Source organism: Dipodomys merriami, unplaced genomic scaffold, assembly GCF_024711535.1.
Source record: "Dipodomys merriami isolate MVZ:Mamm:240054 unplaced genomic scaffold, mDipMer1.0.p SCAF_437, whole genome shotgun sequence".
Classification (NCBI taxonomy): Eukaryota; Metazoa; Chordata; class Mammalia; order Rodentia; family Heteromyidae; genus Dipodomys; species Dipodomys merriami.
In genome coordinates this window covers 841,330-857,993 of record NW_027205999.1, presented here as the reverse complement: position 1 = coordinate 857,993, position 16,664 = coordinate 841,330, and the positions used below count along the sequence as shown (strand labels likewise).

The 16,664-nt window shown below is 38.3% G+C and overlaps 1 protein-coding gene across 1 annotated transcript in view; it reads right to left on the bottom strand.

The window, feature by feature from the left end:
- Window positions 1-8,808: 8,808 nt before the first annotated feature.
- The window catches only part of LOC138807852 (uncharacterized), an 89,243-nt gene continuing 81,387 nt past the window's right edge, over window positions 8,809-16,664 (bottom strand). Inside the window, exon 4 of the mRNA XM_069993645.1 lies at window positions 8,809-9,020. Within this exon, the coding sequence (XP_069849746.1) occupies window positions 9,018-9,020 (3 nt within the window). The 3' untranslated portion in view covers window positions 8,809-9,017. The remainder of the gene's footprint in view (window positions 9,021-16,664) is intronic.

Sequence of the window (16,664 nt, the reverse complement as noted above, 5' to 3'; positions counted from 1 at the left end):
TTTTAGAATTCTGCCAATGCTAGGAATCTGGGAGATAATTAATCCTCTCATTACTGTTCATATTAAAGATAAAGAAGTAAAATGCTTGACTCTTCAGATGCATGATTAAATACTGTGTCTACAAACTGATGTCTTGCATTTCAACTTTAGTCCTTACAACTTCTACCTAGATACTTGAACAAATCAGTCTTGAGTAAAAGAGTGAATATTATGTTTGAGAAAAAGCAGAAAATGGAACATCATTACTTGATGTGCTGAATGGGTTGAGTAGTATATTTCTTCCCAGAGAACTACAGAAAAATAAAACTTATTTTAAATTTAATTTGTCTATTTTTTGTTTCTTGTTCATGTTTATTTTATTGGAAAGTGATGTACAGAGGGGTGATATACAGTTACATAAGTAAGGTAGTGAGTGGTTCAAGCCTGTAATCCCAGCTATTGAAGAGGCTGACATCTGAGAATTGCAGTTCAAAGCTAAACCAGGCAAGAAAGTCTTGAGGCTCTTATCCCCAATTAACACCAAAAAACCAAAAATTAAGGCGTGGCTAAAGTGGTAGAGCTTCAGCCTTGAGCAAAAAAGAAAGGATAGTACTCAGCTTCTGAGTTAAAGTCTTAACACCAGCACTCAAAGCAATAAGTAAATATGTAAATAAATTATATACCCTTTTGAAGCTCAGAAATAAATAATAAATAAAAGAAAGAAATGCTGAATATTTTTCTCATGGCAAGGGTAAATGGGTAAAGTATCGGGAATGTCATAAATATGAAAATAACTCATTTAATTAAGATTACTGTAACACACATGTAAATGTGAAGTAGATACATGTGAAATATGACTCTTTTCTGGGCCACATTATACAGGGTGACAAACCTAAGTAAGATTTATTTTTTAAGCTGTGCAATATAATCCCGTGCCTTAATGAATCTTCCCCATTGCTAGAACGACTACCCATTCCTACTATCTCACCCTCCCTGTTGAGGAGACCTAGAGCAGATGGACAATTTTCTGTTTCCCAAGTACTGTGTTAAACAGGTCTGGAAAATATACCTTAAGGTTAGGGCATAGTACAGCCACTCTTTAAATGGTCATTAAAGACAACATACTCTTCACAATACTGGTTAGCACTCTTTTGGTTTTACTAAAGAAGCAATCATACCTTTTTCTTTTTTTCATGATATATTTACTCTTGGCAGGGGTACTTTTCTTCAAAATTAGTAAACTCTACCCAAGGGATTCTAAGTGAAACACAAGAAAGTAAAAGGAAGACTCCTCTTCCTCAAGATGTAAGAAGTCTAAAGAACTAAGGCACAGGTGGGAGATAGTCACAGTGCATCTAAAATAGAACAGCAGATAGTACAAGAATAAATTCCTTCCCTACTTTAAAAAGTCAATCACAGGAGATACAAATTTGGCTAATTAGTTTCAGAACAGATACAATGCACATACAATGCAATTCACCATTTTCAACTGTGTGGACCTCACTGATTTTTAAGGTAACCTCAATTTATATGTCAATTGCCTGATCCAATCAATTTTCATCACAATTGAAAAGAGTCCTGGAGGCCCTTACAGTCACTTCCATTTTAACTTCCCTTTAGCTTCTGAGAACAGAACTGCTGCACATTTGTCTCTATAAATTTCCCTTTCTGTACATGTTAAATCAATAGAACCATGTGCTTTGTAAAATCTGGCAATAGACTGTTTTCATTTGGAGTCGTCTTTTCAAGGCTCATATATTTTGTAGTATATATCTATATCATCTTGTTTCCTTTTATGGCTGAGTAGGATTTCATTATTCTTTATCCATTCACAAACTGATAGGAATTTGGGCTTTTCTAACTTTTTAGCTCTTATGAATCATGCTACACATACTCATATACAAGTTTTGTGTGAGCATATTTTTATACTCTCAATTTTTCCCTATACATCTAGGAATAGAAATGTTGGATTGTATGGTAAATCCAGATTTAGCATTTGGCAGAACAACCAAGCCATTTTCTACAGGAGCTACAGAGAGTGTAACTCCTACCAATAATATATTAGAAGTGCAATTTTTCTATATCCTTTAATTTGGAATTTTGTGTCTTTTAAATTGAAATCCTGTTAATGAGAAAAGTTACTGTGGTTTTGATTTGCTTCCTCTTCATTACTTATGATGTTGAAAAACTCCCAATGTGTTCATTGGCTATTTAAGTATCTTTCTTGAAGAAATACCTATTATTAGATCTGTTTTTCATTGGAGTAGAGGTATTTATTTAATTTTCATTGCCTTTTTAGTCTCCAGTTCTGACTTGTTTATTGCTATTTGCTTTTTTATTGTCAAGGTTATGTACAGTGGGGTTAGAGTTACATAAATAAGGTAATAAGTACTTTTCTTGTCAAACTTGTTACACTTTCCTTCATTTTTCTCCTACTTTCCCTTACCCAAACCCCAAGTTGTACAGATCACTTCCAACATATTGTCTTGTGTACATCATGCTGCATTGGTTCAACCCCAGTCCTTTGTCTCACCATTCTGTTGCCCTCCTTACCTTCCCTAATTCAAATAAATGCATATACCACGATATAAAAATCAAATACTGTGACAGCAAATGATATACCATAGAGGGGAAGCACATTCAAAAGAAACAAAAAAATCACATAGTACATTGAAAACAACAAAAACAAAGAAAAACCTCTTGTGTCCCTGTCTTGGAATTGATTTCACTTAGCATTGTCTTATATGGTCATATGCGCATAACCTTTGAGCTATTCGGCTCATCAGCTCAGATTTGCTTTATAAATATTTTTCTTATCTGCAAGTTGTCTCTCTCCACTGCATTTGTAATATTGTTTATGCACAAAATTTTCTAATTTTGAGGAGATTTTTATATGGAAAAATATGTATTTTCACTTTTATTCACAGCTATGTAGAATATTATATATTATAATGTTAACATGACACATTATAAAATATTATAAATATATACTTTCCTAGCTATAAATTCTGTTCAGATTGATCTTTGTCTGTTGTTTTGTTGATTTCTGAAAATTTGTAGAGACTTTAAATTGGAAAATGTGAGTCCTCCAACTGTATTCTTGTTTTCACAGTTCTGAGTCCCTTTTTTTGTTCTTGAACCCTCAATTAAGTTTTGAAAGTTGAAGTGGAAAATGGCCAGTCAGACAAGACATCAAATTTTTTTTCCATGAAAAGATTAAATGCTTCTAGAAAGAGGCAGCAGAGCTGTCTGTATGTGGTAAATAACATTCTAAAAGTGAGATGGTTTACATGCATGAAGATACTTGTACAATAATAAGAACTAAGACCAGAGGAAACCAGAGACTTATGATTATTGTGGGTGGAATAAATGAGAGGTAATAGTCACAGTAGAAATAGAACAGTAAGCAAAATCAGACCACTATCACCTCACCCACTAGGCAGAGGACACCATTAATGATGGCAATACTTACATGTTGCAGCACAAAGGTGAATAATCCATCTTCATAATTTTTAACATTGAGCTTGTGTTGATTTCTATCTCCCTATCATTTCTATCTATCTATCTATCTATCTATCTATCTATCTATCTATCTATCTACCTACCTATCTATCATGTATGTTTATATTTCAGTATAAACCGAATACTCTATCCCTTTATTTTCTCAACATTGAACTTGTGCTAATATATCTACCTATCAGCTCATCTGTATCTATTCATATTACCTATCCTTTTTATCTATCATCTATGTATCTATAAATCTATGTATATATCTATCTATCTACATATCATCTCTTATCTACCTGTTTATCTGTCTTATTAGCCTAGCTTCTCAAATAGTATAGAGGATAACTTACATAAAGTTCAGGAGGTACACGTAATATTTTACAGTTAATTATCCAAGACAAACTCTATTAAATTTCAGTAGTGGCTTTAGCTTTCTTAAGTTAACTTTATAGTCAAAAACTAAGAAATTATCAACAAATAAAAAAAAGCTATCATTCTCATTTTTCTTCAGTCTTCGAACTTCCATTTATGTTCCTTGTGTTTTTCTCTTCTCTGCATAGGCACTTTATCAGACTTCATACCTGATATTGTCTTTCTATATGTCTTTCCATCTTGCTCAAAATTATGCTGTAAACTTTATGCTCATGCAAATGTCCAATATAATATATAACCAGTCTCGTGTCTTTTTAGTGTAGTGAAATTTGACACAATATTAATAACAATAATATTATAAATTTAACAACATTTCCTTTGTCCTATGGTAAATTCTGTTCATTGAGACTATGTTCTGTGTTAGTAAAAAATACTAGTAACATTATTCTTTGTTTTGGGTTTTTAATCTGAAACAGCTTTCAGGTTGGTAAAGGCACTTTGGTGCATAGAATTTCTCATTTCCACATAAAATGATAATGAATGAATTAGGACTTTTTTTCTCTACTTATAATTCACTTCCTCCCTATTGAATTGCACATAGTTGTTTAAATGTTTGCTATAAATATTAGCCTACTTGGTTGACTGGTAACTAAAATAAAGAATTTACACAAACATAAAATATTTTTTATGGACATGGATTGGTACTAGCCCAGTGCTAGTGGCTTACATCTGTAATACTAGCTACTCAGGAGGCTGAGATCCGAGGATCTTGGTTCAAAGCCAGGTTGAGCAGGAAAGCCTGTGAGTCTCTTATCTCCAATTAACCACCAGAAAATAGAAAATGGTGCTGTGGCTCAAGTGGTAGAGTGCTAGCCTTGAACTGAAGAGTACATGGATAGTGTCTAAGCCCAGAGTTCAAGCCCCACGACCGACAAAAAAAGAAAAAAAATAAAACTATTCTGTTTGTGCAGGGAAGTGTTAAAATTACATTTCTGTTAACATGTATTCAATGTAGCTGATGATAATAGAAGGGCAAGGAAGTGATCTAGTGAACAAAAGTGACTTGTGTTTTCATCTGAAAAGAAGAGCATTGAACCAGTTTACTTTTATATTGCTTTAAATATGCCTTCTGTGCCTGCAGGAAGTTCCATTTCTACATCAAAACCCTTTTCTGCAAAACACTGCTTTAGTATTGACAGGCTGAATGGTACTTTTCCTGCCACGACCTCTTGTGATCGTGAAGTGCTTATTTAAAAAATCCAGAAGATTTCTGGTAGTGCCAAAGTAAGAGGTCAGTGTCTGTGTTGGCAGCCATGTAGGCAGATACCAACATAATTGACCATTTTCCTACCAGATGCATACAAATTACTATTTCTCTTTAATATCATCTTTCCTAGTTTACTTAATCGGGTTTACTTTTGCAATTTGCTTACATCAAACTTTGTACTTGCTTAAAGTCAGTAGTGCTAATGGCAGGAAGCCATGATTCATTTCCTGTTGTTAACTCCTCTTACATAACCAATACTGCTCATAAGGCATGCCTACTCAACCTGCTAGGTCTTAGATGTGGTTTAACAACGTGTATGTGAATTTTAATTGGCAATTTAATGGTGTTAGAGTGGAGTCTTAATAAGTGATTAGGGAATTGTAAGGATTCATGTTTTTCTCTTGGGACCTCATTAGTTGTTGGGAGAGCAAATTCTTACTTAACCAGTTGTGTCTATTGTTTTTGCTATTTTGAACATGCTTGCTTGACTTTCCATAATCAGTAGCCTGCTCTTGGTCTACCCAGATCCTAGTCCATGAACCAAAATACACTTCTTATTTTGTCAATTACCCAATCTCAAGTAATCTGTTATAACCACAGAAAATAAAGCATGATATTGTGAAAGCAACCCTATTGATGGAGATATGAGAAACCTGTATTTTACCAAGAGCTCTTCCTTTCCTATTTCCTTTCTCTTTAATGGAAAATCTTTTTGGACACAGTTCAAGAATTTGATAATGTCTATTGTTTGCATTTTGTATTATTAGTTGGCAACTGTGGAATGTTGAAACATTAGTTTATAAAACAATCCTTCCTGCCTAATCCCGAAATGTTTATACAGTAGGCATAGATGGTATATTATAGGCTGTGGTAGTAAAATAACCTAGTTTATAAAACCATCAGAATCACAACTCCCATTTGTTATTTAATATTCAAACAGTTCTGAAAAACAATTGTTTATTAAACATGTATTACGTACTAAAATTTTAATATAAATGTTCATCCAAACCAAGCTGGTCAGTACCTGCCTTATGTTCAAAACTTCCAAGTACCAAAAAATAAATTCCAATTACCATCAAAGAAATAAAAAGTAAAATAACAAAAGAAATGAGCATATATTCTGGTTACAGAAAAGGAGAGCAGAAGTCAAGGTAAGTTCTGAAATGATCTCACCCAGTTATAAAGACTAGAATAGAAAAATTACCTGAGTCCACTGGAGCCCACAAAGTGAGTAGTCTGAGTTGTATTTAGACAAGGAGAAATCTTGGATAGCACTGGAATAGAAGTCATTGAGATATAGGCTGTGCAGGATTGACTTGGTGGACCTCATAAAGTACACCTGAGAATGGTACCAATAAATGATTTAATGGGCAGCGTGAAGTTGTGTGCAAACATTTATAACAGAACAGAGCAATGATGAAGTCAGTTATTAAGTGTGACTGAGTAGCTGCATTGACATAAAAATTTTAATTTAACATTTCTTGCAGATTTAAATATAGAATAAGTATCATTTACATGCAAAGAATGTAGCTGCATTGTAATTTGGGGAATATACACATAAGATACATTAACTATAAAATACTATATAGAGAGAGAGAAAGAGAGAAAGATACTGTATGTATTGTGGGTATGTGTGTGTGTACTAGTTTTAAGGCTTGAACTTAGGGCCTAGATACTGTCTCTGAGCTTTGTGCTTAAGGCTAGTGCTCTACCACTTGAGCCACAGTTCCACTTCTGGCTTTAATGGTTAATTGGAGATATGAATCTCACAGACTTGTCTCCCTGAGCTGTGTTTGAACTGTAATTTTCAGATATTAGCCCCTGAGTAACTAGGTTTACAGGTGTTAGCCATTGGTGTGCAACTCAAATTTCATTTTTATAGAACATTCAATATGAAGAAAAAATTCTGAAACTCTGCCACAATGAGGACATCTCTAAGGTTGTCTTATTTATTTTATTTTAATTTTTATTATCTTTAAGTAGTTATACAAAGGACTTTCAGTTCAAGGTATCAATTTATTAATTCAGTGCTTCTTGATAATGTAATCCTTCTTTCCTGTTGTTTTAATGGTCTTGCATTTATGCTTCTCTATACATACACAGAAAATCCATCTTGACAAATGTATGGATTATTTATGAATCATACAATTGTTACAATGTTTTTTCTACCATCTTCTCTAATGTCAGCACCTCAAACTCAGCCTCTTTCTACCATGTAGAGGAGATAGTTCTAATTTTATTTAAAATATTTTGTCAATAAAAATTGAGGAGACTTTTTAGTTCCTGTCCTGGGACTTGAACTCAGGGCCTGGGCATTGCCCCTGAGTTGTTTTTGTTTTTGTTTTCTTTGCTCAAGGATTGTACTCTATGACTTGAGCCACACAGCTCCACTTCCAGCTTTTTAGTTGTTAACTAGTGATGAGATTCTCCTGGCCTTTTCTACCCTAGCTCCCTGGACTGGATTCAAACTGTAATTCTCAGATCTCAGCTTCCTTACTAGCTAGGATTACAAGCATGAACCATAGGCACCCAATTGAGGATTTCTTTCTATTGTCTTATTAGCCCCCAGAGTGGAGTTAACATTATATATTACATCTGAGTAAAAAAACCCAAAAACTGTGAAAATGGTTCAATGACTGTGAAAGTGAACAATGGAAAGAAAACTGCCATCTTTTTTTATTCTCTCTGAGTTATGGTTCAGGTCATATGAGGTTGGTGCTCTCAAAACCCCCCTCCAACCTTCTCATATCTTAGCTGATAAAGTCTGAGGGTGAGCAGATCAAATGCCTTGACTTTTAAATGCTTGCTAGAAACAGAAACTACATTTGCCTTCTTTGAACCCATCCATGAAACTAAACACATTCTGTCAGTTGAACAACTGCTCCTCAAAACAAAACAATAACAATAACAGCAATAATAATTTTATTATTCTTGAGCAACTATTAAATGACCAGATCCGTGCTGGGGTTTTGTAGAAACTTAAGATGCTGAAGGCAAATGTTCTGGGCATGGCTCAAGTGGCAGAGTATCTGCTGAGCATACACAAGGCCATGAGTTCAAATGGTAGTATTGCCACAAGGCAAGTGTCATTGTTAGCATTTTGAAGAGAGGGAAAATGAGATTTAGAGAAGGCAGTGTGTTAGCTCCTGACCAGCTGCTCCTGACTGCAAAGGCTGAGCTGCTGTGATTGCACTGGGCTGCCATCCAACGCAGCGACACACGAACCAGAAGGCTAGCGTTGCTGTACTTGCTAAGATACCCTCTGCCTTCATTTTCAGCTTTCAGCTGATGCTGCTGACAACTCTCCCTTTTGTCAAGTGCTGAATCTTGCCAAATAGCTCTTGGATTGTCTCATCTCTTCCCAGTTGGCTAGCCTGGGAGCTACCCGGCTGGTAAAGTCAGTTGATGCTTTGTTTTTATAAACAGAATTGATTCAATGTGAACTGACTATAGACTATTCACTTAAAGGAAGTATTTAAAAAATGTACTAGTTCTACCCCTTAAGGCGGTATATGTTATTCAAGATAGGAAAACGTAAAACTGATTAAATTAACTACTGTTAGTTTTTAACAAATATGTGCTACCCAGGGTTGTGCTTAGTTAGGAAAGGACCCTGACACTCTCATATAGAGTGTCAAGCAACCCTGTCTGACCCCCTCCTGCCAACACATTTCTTTAGAGATGAAATTGGTGTATAGGATACACAGACAAATTTAAACACAAACCTGCATACAGATCACAAAGATGTGAGGCTTAAGTCATCAGCCCTGATTTTAAAATGTTAATTATACATATAAAATGCACTGCCTTGTTCAGAATGTTCCAATTGAAGGAAAGATATGAGTAGAAGATTTTCATAGGCCGCTGAATGCTCTGAATGGTTTCCCCAGGACTACTGTAACAAAGAAAGAAACAACAATGTTGTAAAACAACAGAAGTGTATTCTGGCATTCTCAAGTTCAGATGTTTCTGAGAATCTTACTCCCTCTGAAGGTTCTATGGGAGGATTTTCTTTCTTCTGCCTGGCTTATTTTGGTTGTGAGTATAATCCTTGGGGCATCCTGGTTTGCCTCATGTCTTTTATGTTTGCCCAGATTTCCCAAGGCCTTCCTCCTCCTCTATGTGGCCCTGTATTTGTGTCTTTTTTATAAGAGCACCAGAAACTGGATTTAGGGGTACCCTAATCTGTGTATCTTACATCTTAATAACATCTTCAAAGATGCATTCTATCTGAATAAGGTTAAATTTTCATGCTCTGGGTATAGGGCTTTAAAGCATTTGTTTGGTTGCCATGCCTACTCCAGTAGAGTCTGCTTAGCATGGGAAACCTGCTTTCAGACCTGAGAATGGGGCTTCACAGAGACCTATCTCTGAGAATGGGACTTCACTGAAGTCTATCTCAGAGAATGGGGCTCACAGAGACCTATCTCTGAGAATGGGACTTCACCGAAGTCTACCTCAGAGAATGGGGCTTCAAAGAGGCCTACCTCCTGGAAAGGCTGGCAAACCCCTGGGAAAGATGTGTTTCTGTTCTTGTTTTTCTTTTCTTCACTGTATAAGAGTGCCTATTAATCTTTCACTGTTTCTGCTGTTCATTGTACTTACTTATGCTCAACGTTCCCTTGTTCAAAGCTCTTTTTTTTTTTTTTTTTGCTGGTTGTGGGTCTTGAACTCTGGGCCTGGACGCTGTACCTCAGTGCACTTGAGCCACAGCGCCACTTCCGGCTTTTTTTCTTTCTGCTTATGTGGTGCTGAGGAATCAAACCCAGGGCCTCATGCATGCAAGGCAAGTGCTCTACCACTGAGCCACCTTCCCAGCCCCTCAAAGCTCTTTCTTAAGAGTGTTGACGACTCCAACATCTGATGAGTGTCTTAAAAATATGACTAACTCACCAGAGTTAAGTGCTACCCTGAAAGCCCCTCTTATGGAGGCTAGTAGACAAGTCATAAGTAAATATAAAAGTATTGGGGGTTTCACGACGTCACTTCAGCAGAAGGAATTGTTTGTAAGAGATTTGCAAGAAGCTGTAGGCGCGGCTAGAACAGAAAGAATGTATGGCAATTGCTGAGATAACTACTTAGGAGAAAGAACTTCCTGTTACTCTCTGTCATTTACTAAGAGACTTGCTAGATCTAGGCCTCCGTGGTGCTTACTACTAAAGAAGGAACAGGAAAGATCTTAATGGGACAGTTAGGCCTCTATAGAAAAAAGTAGTGGTTAATTGGTGACAAACATCGTGTTGCTTACTACTAAAGAAGGAACAGGAAAGATCTTAATGGGACAGTTAAGGCCTCTATAGAAAAAAGTAGTGGTTAATTGGTGACAATCATCGAAACCCATTGTATTTCTTAAAAATAGAGGTAAAGCCGGAAACAAGTGCCTATCAGGCAACCAGCTGGTGACCACCCAAGAATGAAGCCCTGCAGCAAGATTGTGTAACCTTTTGCCCTTTCTTCTGGAGACTTTTTGCTAGAAAAGTTTGTTATCCTCTGCATTAAATTGCACTCAGCATCCACTCCTCTTGTGTGTGAGGTGTCTGTTTGCCATCTCCCCACCTATTCCAGTTCCTCCACTAGGTGTCCCCTGTCGTCCCAACAGAGCTGGTCCACCACATTTGGTGGACACAATTTTACTCATTGTTATCTCCCCTTATCTTCATTGATTTTATTTTGTCATTGCAGAATAACTTTATAATGTTTCAAAAAGTACAGATGCAAAGAGAAGGAAATGAAGCACCATTTAATCTCATGCTTAATATTTGTCGATTTTTGTCTACATGCATACAGAAAAATGCATGCATACATAATTTTATCTTGTTTTAGACCATCTTTCTGCTAAATACATGGTCAACAAGCACATATAGAGACAATTCAGTTCCACTGAGGAAATGTATGACTCAGTGATACCACTTTTGGGGATATTTATATGAAAGATTTCCTGGCAGAAAACAAGTAAAGCACCTGTATAGCCTACAATGCATGAATGTGGATCAAGGACACATGATGTGTGTGTGTGTGTGTGTGTGTGTGTGTGTGTGTGTGTTTTACTGACACACACAATGGAAATTTATTCTTTTATCAGGAAAGATGTATTCATGTAATTTGTAGGAAAATAGATGGGTTTGGGAAAATCATAATATTGAACAAAGTAATTCAGACCCAGAAAAACAAAGAGCACAAGGTTTCTTTCACATATAGTTCTGAGACCCTAAACATAAACTCCTATATAAACACAAAATGGGACATATGCCTATACATGTGATCATGGCAACTAAAGTATGGTATATGAGGAGTTAATAAACCTTCTGAATAAGTAACAGACAATTAACAAAATGGATATTAGAAAGTTGAAATAATTTGAATGGGAAGATGAGTAGAAGGGAAGCAGGTAAATGGAAAGGAGAACACTGGATAGATATATTTATCATGATTAAAATACAAATTGTTAAGGGGATAAGGGAAAATTATGCTAGGAATAACTTTAAGACACATTGCATCCAAAAATGAATGTTAAATGGTAACTACTTTGTAAACTATTTAAAGACAAAAAAATGAAGAAAAACAAAAGTGGGGTGCAGCCTAACCTGTCGTAGAGACTGAGGGAAACAGTGGAATCCAGATGTGAAATACATGTGGCACTGACTATGGCATGAGGAGAGGCTGAAGTTTGCTGGGCAGAGGAATAGCATGTCTCAAAGCCCTGGAGCAGGAGCTTGTCAGACACAGAATAAATCCTATTGACATTGGAGTGTCTGTGGGAGGATGGAAGTTGAAGCTCTGAGCTCCGAAGTAGGTAGCAGAGGCTTGTAGGCTCTGGTAAGGTTGGGATTACCATCACTTAGGGCTTAGAAAGTCACCAAATGATCTAACTGGTGCAAAATTTTCTTTCGTAAACTATATTTTGTTTTTTGATTTGGTTTTGTGTTTTCCTTTGAGGAAGAAGACCAACTTGCTTATTTTCTTTCTTTTTAAGGGAGTATGTGGGGAAAGGTGAATGTGTATGGAGACCAAAATGCATCATTTCTCTGTTTGGGGGGAAGGACTCTGAATGCAGCATGGCAACCGTGTTCCCTTTCTTTGAAACTAAGCCAGCAGGTTGTGATTCTAAAGCAAAGTGAATGGCTGGGGACAAAATGCCCACTGCTACCTTCACGTCACAGTGGCAGGGATCTGCTGATCATGTGCAGTGGGTCCACTGGACCTGGCAGTCGGAGCTGTTAATTTCCGGGAGTTGAGGACGCAGGCCAGATTCTGTTCTGCATGTGTGAGTACTTGTCACAGTGTCTCACACATCACCGTGGCAAGAATGGAAAGATGATTGACTTTATTATTTTACTCTCAGCCAGACATGACTACCATTAATCCCTGAGTCTTTTCTTATATTCATGACTTCCTTAGGCCCCTCTCATGCTTTTTAGTTACAAATCCAAGACTTGATGGAAAAACACAAGTAAAAATGAATAAGTTTATTATTCAATCAGGAAAGATATCTTAGAACTACCTTCTCTTGTTTTTGAGTAAACTTTCTTCCTTCCATTTCTTTTTCATTTAGTTTTATTTATTTATTTATGAAAATCCTGGGACTTAACTCAGGATGTAGGCACTGTCTATAAGCTTCTTTTGCTCTACCACTTGACTCACTGCTACATTTCTGACTCTTTGGGTAGCTTAGTTAAAATATGAGTCTCATAGACTTTCCTGCCCCAGCTGCCTTTAAACCGTGATTTGCAGGTGTAAGCCATTGGTGCCCAACTCCCTCACTTTGGTACTCTTTCCTTTTTGTTCATTGTGTCTTGAAAAGAGGAGTCATAAAATATGAAGGAATAACATTCACAAAAGTATATTTCTCTCTCAAAAAATTGCTAAGGTAATCTAGACTATTACTCTGGATTTGGATTAGAGGAGATGTATGAGTAGTATGTCTCTGTTTTAGGGGGTAAATGAACAAAGGAGATGTAGCCACACCTTTTCTCCTTTGGTACATCCTGCTTGTTTAGATGGTGTGTGGAGAATGCACTTGAACTTTTAAACTATGGTGAGCAATCACATTCTACAGGGATCAATTGCAGCCCACGTGCCATTCCCCGGGGATGGGGAACACTGACATTTCTCTTACTTTCTTTGTGCATTGCTTGCCTACAAGAGTCTTTTCCTTCTGCTAAAGATTCAGGTGAGAGTTTTTATTAACACCTGGTGGAGTAGGACTTAAAAATTATATCATAAAATTCTCCTAGGAAGGATAGCTTCTCAATTTAAAACATCTGCATGGGAACAACATAAAAAATTAAGAATGTCTCCTTTCCATTTCATTAAAAAAAAATAAATCTAATGGTGTTGTGATGGAAGACTTATTTTCAAAACCTGCATTTCATTGACATTCTAAAATGCTAAAAATAATAAATATACTTTGTATAGTATAAAGTTATATGTCTTGAAAAAAAAGTTAAAAATAATCTCTATGAAAAATTTAATACCTTTTCTCAAGTTGTTTGCTTTCATGAACATATCCAAACTTTTTGGGTTCACTTTTGTATTAAAAATGGAAAAAGATGACCTTAGAATTGATGGCAGTATAGAAATAGTTTTCTTGAAAATAATGAAAAGTAACTCTGAAGGAAAAAATGTATCTGTCTCATAGTTGGAGTGTGAATTAATATGCACTGTAATTGTGCAGTAAACTGCAGTGTTGCTCACTGGATCACTTCCATGAATCTCACTTTTCTGGAAACCTAGCAGATATGTAATAAGAATTGGCTTCAATCTGATAAAAGTCATTTTGTTATACTAATACTATCTATGATACAGTTTATTGTTTAAAAACAGTGGTACATTTTTTAGTCAAATATACTTGTAATTATATATATATATATTGTCCACCAGTGTTTGTTTATAATCATATGTGTAAAGGAAAAACATAAGTACATGTTACATATCATATACTTTTTATAATCAGATATATTATATATTTGTAAGTTTTTGTTTGAATTACATTATAGATATACATGCTGTCATTAAAACAGGCATTCTCTAGACAAAAATATTTTTCTTCATATATAATTAGCAACATATGTAAAAATAAATGGAAATTAAAATAAATGGAGGTATAAGAAGAGGTATAAGGGGAGGGGGGACCAAGATGGCGACGGGGCAGTAGGGAAACGCCACAGCTCTCTCCAACCAAAAAGAGAGTTCGAGTTCCAACGCTTAATCTCCCCAAGAGACCGACAACAACAAAAAGACGAACACTCAGAGAAAAACCAGAGGCGGAGAATAACAAAAAAAGAAAGAGAGGAAAAGAATTTCAAAACAGAGAAAAGCGAAGACCCCTCCCCCAACCTTTACTGGCCACGCGGCAGTGCGCCAAGCCGCAGGCCAGCCGGCCCGGCGGGGGCTGGGGGAGCCCCAGAGAAACAGCAGAGACACAGGGGGCCACTTTCAGAACATCAGGTACTGGTTTGCAGAACAGCAGATCGCCAGGAACAGAGAAACCTACCAGCCGGGAGTCTCCACGAGGATCCCACCCCCACCCCTCACTCTCCACCCGAGCAGAGAGGCTCCATCCCGCCAAAGCCGCTCGGCATCAGCAGAGTGACAAAAGGACCTGCGGCAGACCACCCGGCCCACCTGATCGCGATCGCAATGATCCAGCACTCTCCACCCGAGCAGAGAGGTTCCATCCCGCCAAAGCCGCTCGGCGCGACAAAGGGTCCTGTCTGCAGACCACCCGCCCACCCGATCACGATGGCAACAACCCGGCGGGGTCACTTGGGCCCCAGAGGTACCGAGAAGAAGCTGCCTGAGCGTGGACACTCTTGACCCAACAGCTTCGACAGAGGCAGAGACAGAAAAGAATCACACAGAGCCACCACCGCCCAACCCAGCGCGGATTGCAACAACAACTGACGACCTACACCACACAGAAACAACCAGCTCCAGGGTGAGTACCCCACAGGGGAAGTGTATCCCTCAAGGGAGACCAGAGCTGGAGGGAATCCCCAGACCCTGACCTAGACTCCCTACCCCAGCACCCGGACCACAGGACCCACTAAAACTGGGAACTGTTTGAGAGCTCCACCAGCCCATGGAGCACACTCAGCTGGCCAGGCTAGAGCAAGAGCACCCCTGGAAGGGAGCTTAAATGCCCAAGCCAGGAACATTGCCCCTGGGTCAAGACTACCAACAGTAGAAGAAATTTGAACTGTGTCCCCCAGGCTGTATAACCTAGGTGGTATACACATCAGCACAGGCCTAATGAGTGCGCTCCAGGCTGCATAACCTAGGTGGTATACACATCAGCACAGGCCTAACAAGCGCGCTCCAGGCTGGGGCCGGAACCAGGCCCGGGGATCCGGCGCCTGAACAACACAACCAACTCCTCCCAATTGAAGTAAAAAGCTGAGCATACGCCTCAACAGAGGGGAGAAAACCAGGAAACAACACTCCCCCGGGAAGCACGCCTGTGACAACAAAAGACCTGGAGGCCCAGGACAAGAGAAGCCCAAACCCCACCAAAACTCCACCCATATACCCTAGACTGGGAATTGGGCAACACAGGCTGCCAGCACCTGATAGTAAGCAGGAGCTCAGACTGTTAAGGCGGCTCAGCAATAGAGTGATAGTCTTGGATGTATGAGGCCCTGCATCTGATTCCTCAGCATCACAAAAGCAAAAAGGGTCAGAAGTGGTGCTGTGGCTCAAACGGTAGGGTGCCAGCCTTGAGCTGAAAAGCTGAGGGACAGCACCCAAACCTAGAGTTCAAGCCCACAACCAGCCCAAAACAAATAAACAAAAACACATCAGGAGCCCATAGCAGACTCCAGCATTTGGGAGAGTGCATCCAGAGCATCTGTTCTTCACAAGAGCACCCGTAGGAGCAAACACAAGCAGTCTAGGCTGCTCAACCCTTCCAAAGGCGGGAACTGCCAGCAATCTACAGCAGAGAGCTGAGAATCCTAAGTAAGTCAGAATAGCAGCTGGAAATAGGCTCCCAACAGAACCCAGATCAGGCACAGACTCTCTCTACCAATACAGAATCAGCAACCAAGCAAAGACAGACACACCAAAACAAAATTGAAGAGCAGTCTCCTGAACCTCCATGTGAAAATCACAGAGAAAAATCACAAGGTTTACTACCACCCAGGACAGCAAGCTCACCTCAAAAGCCAGCAGCCACACAGGGGAGAGCCCCAGGGGGAGCAAAGCAGGAATGGAAGACAAAGGCTACTTCCAAGGGTTGCTGGAGGCAATGACTCAAGAAATAAAGTGAGAAATTGATCAGAAATTGAAAGAGCACAAGGATGAACTATCCAAAGAGATACAGGGTATCAAACAAGAGATGCATGCAAAAATAGAAGCTGCACAAACCTCAGTAAGAAGTGAGATAAACGCCAAATTAGAGGTAATGCATACCTCATTGAGAGGTGAGATCAGTACTCTGAGAACCAACATTGAATCCATAAAGGGATCCATTTCCTCCATGCAAACCACAATAGAAGCCACTGTCAACAGAGTGAATGAAATGGAAGGTCGAGTGTCAGAT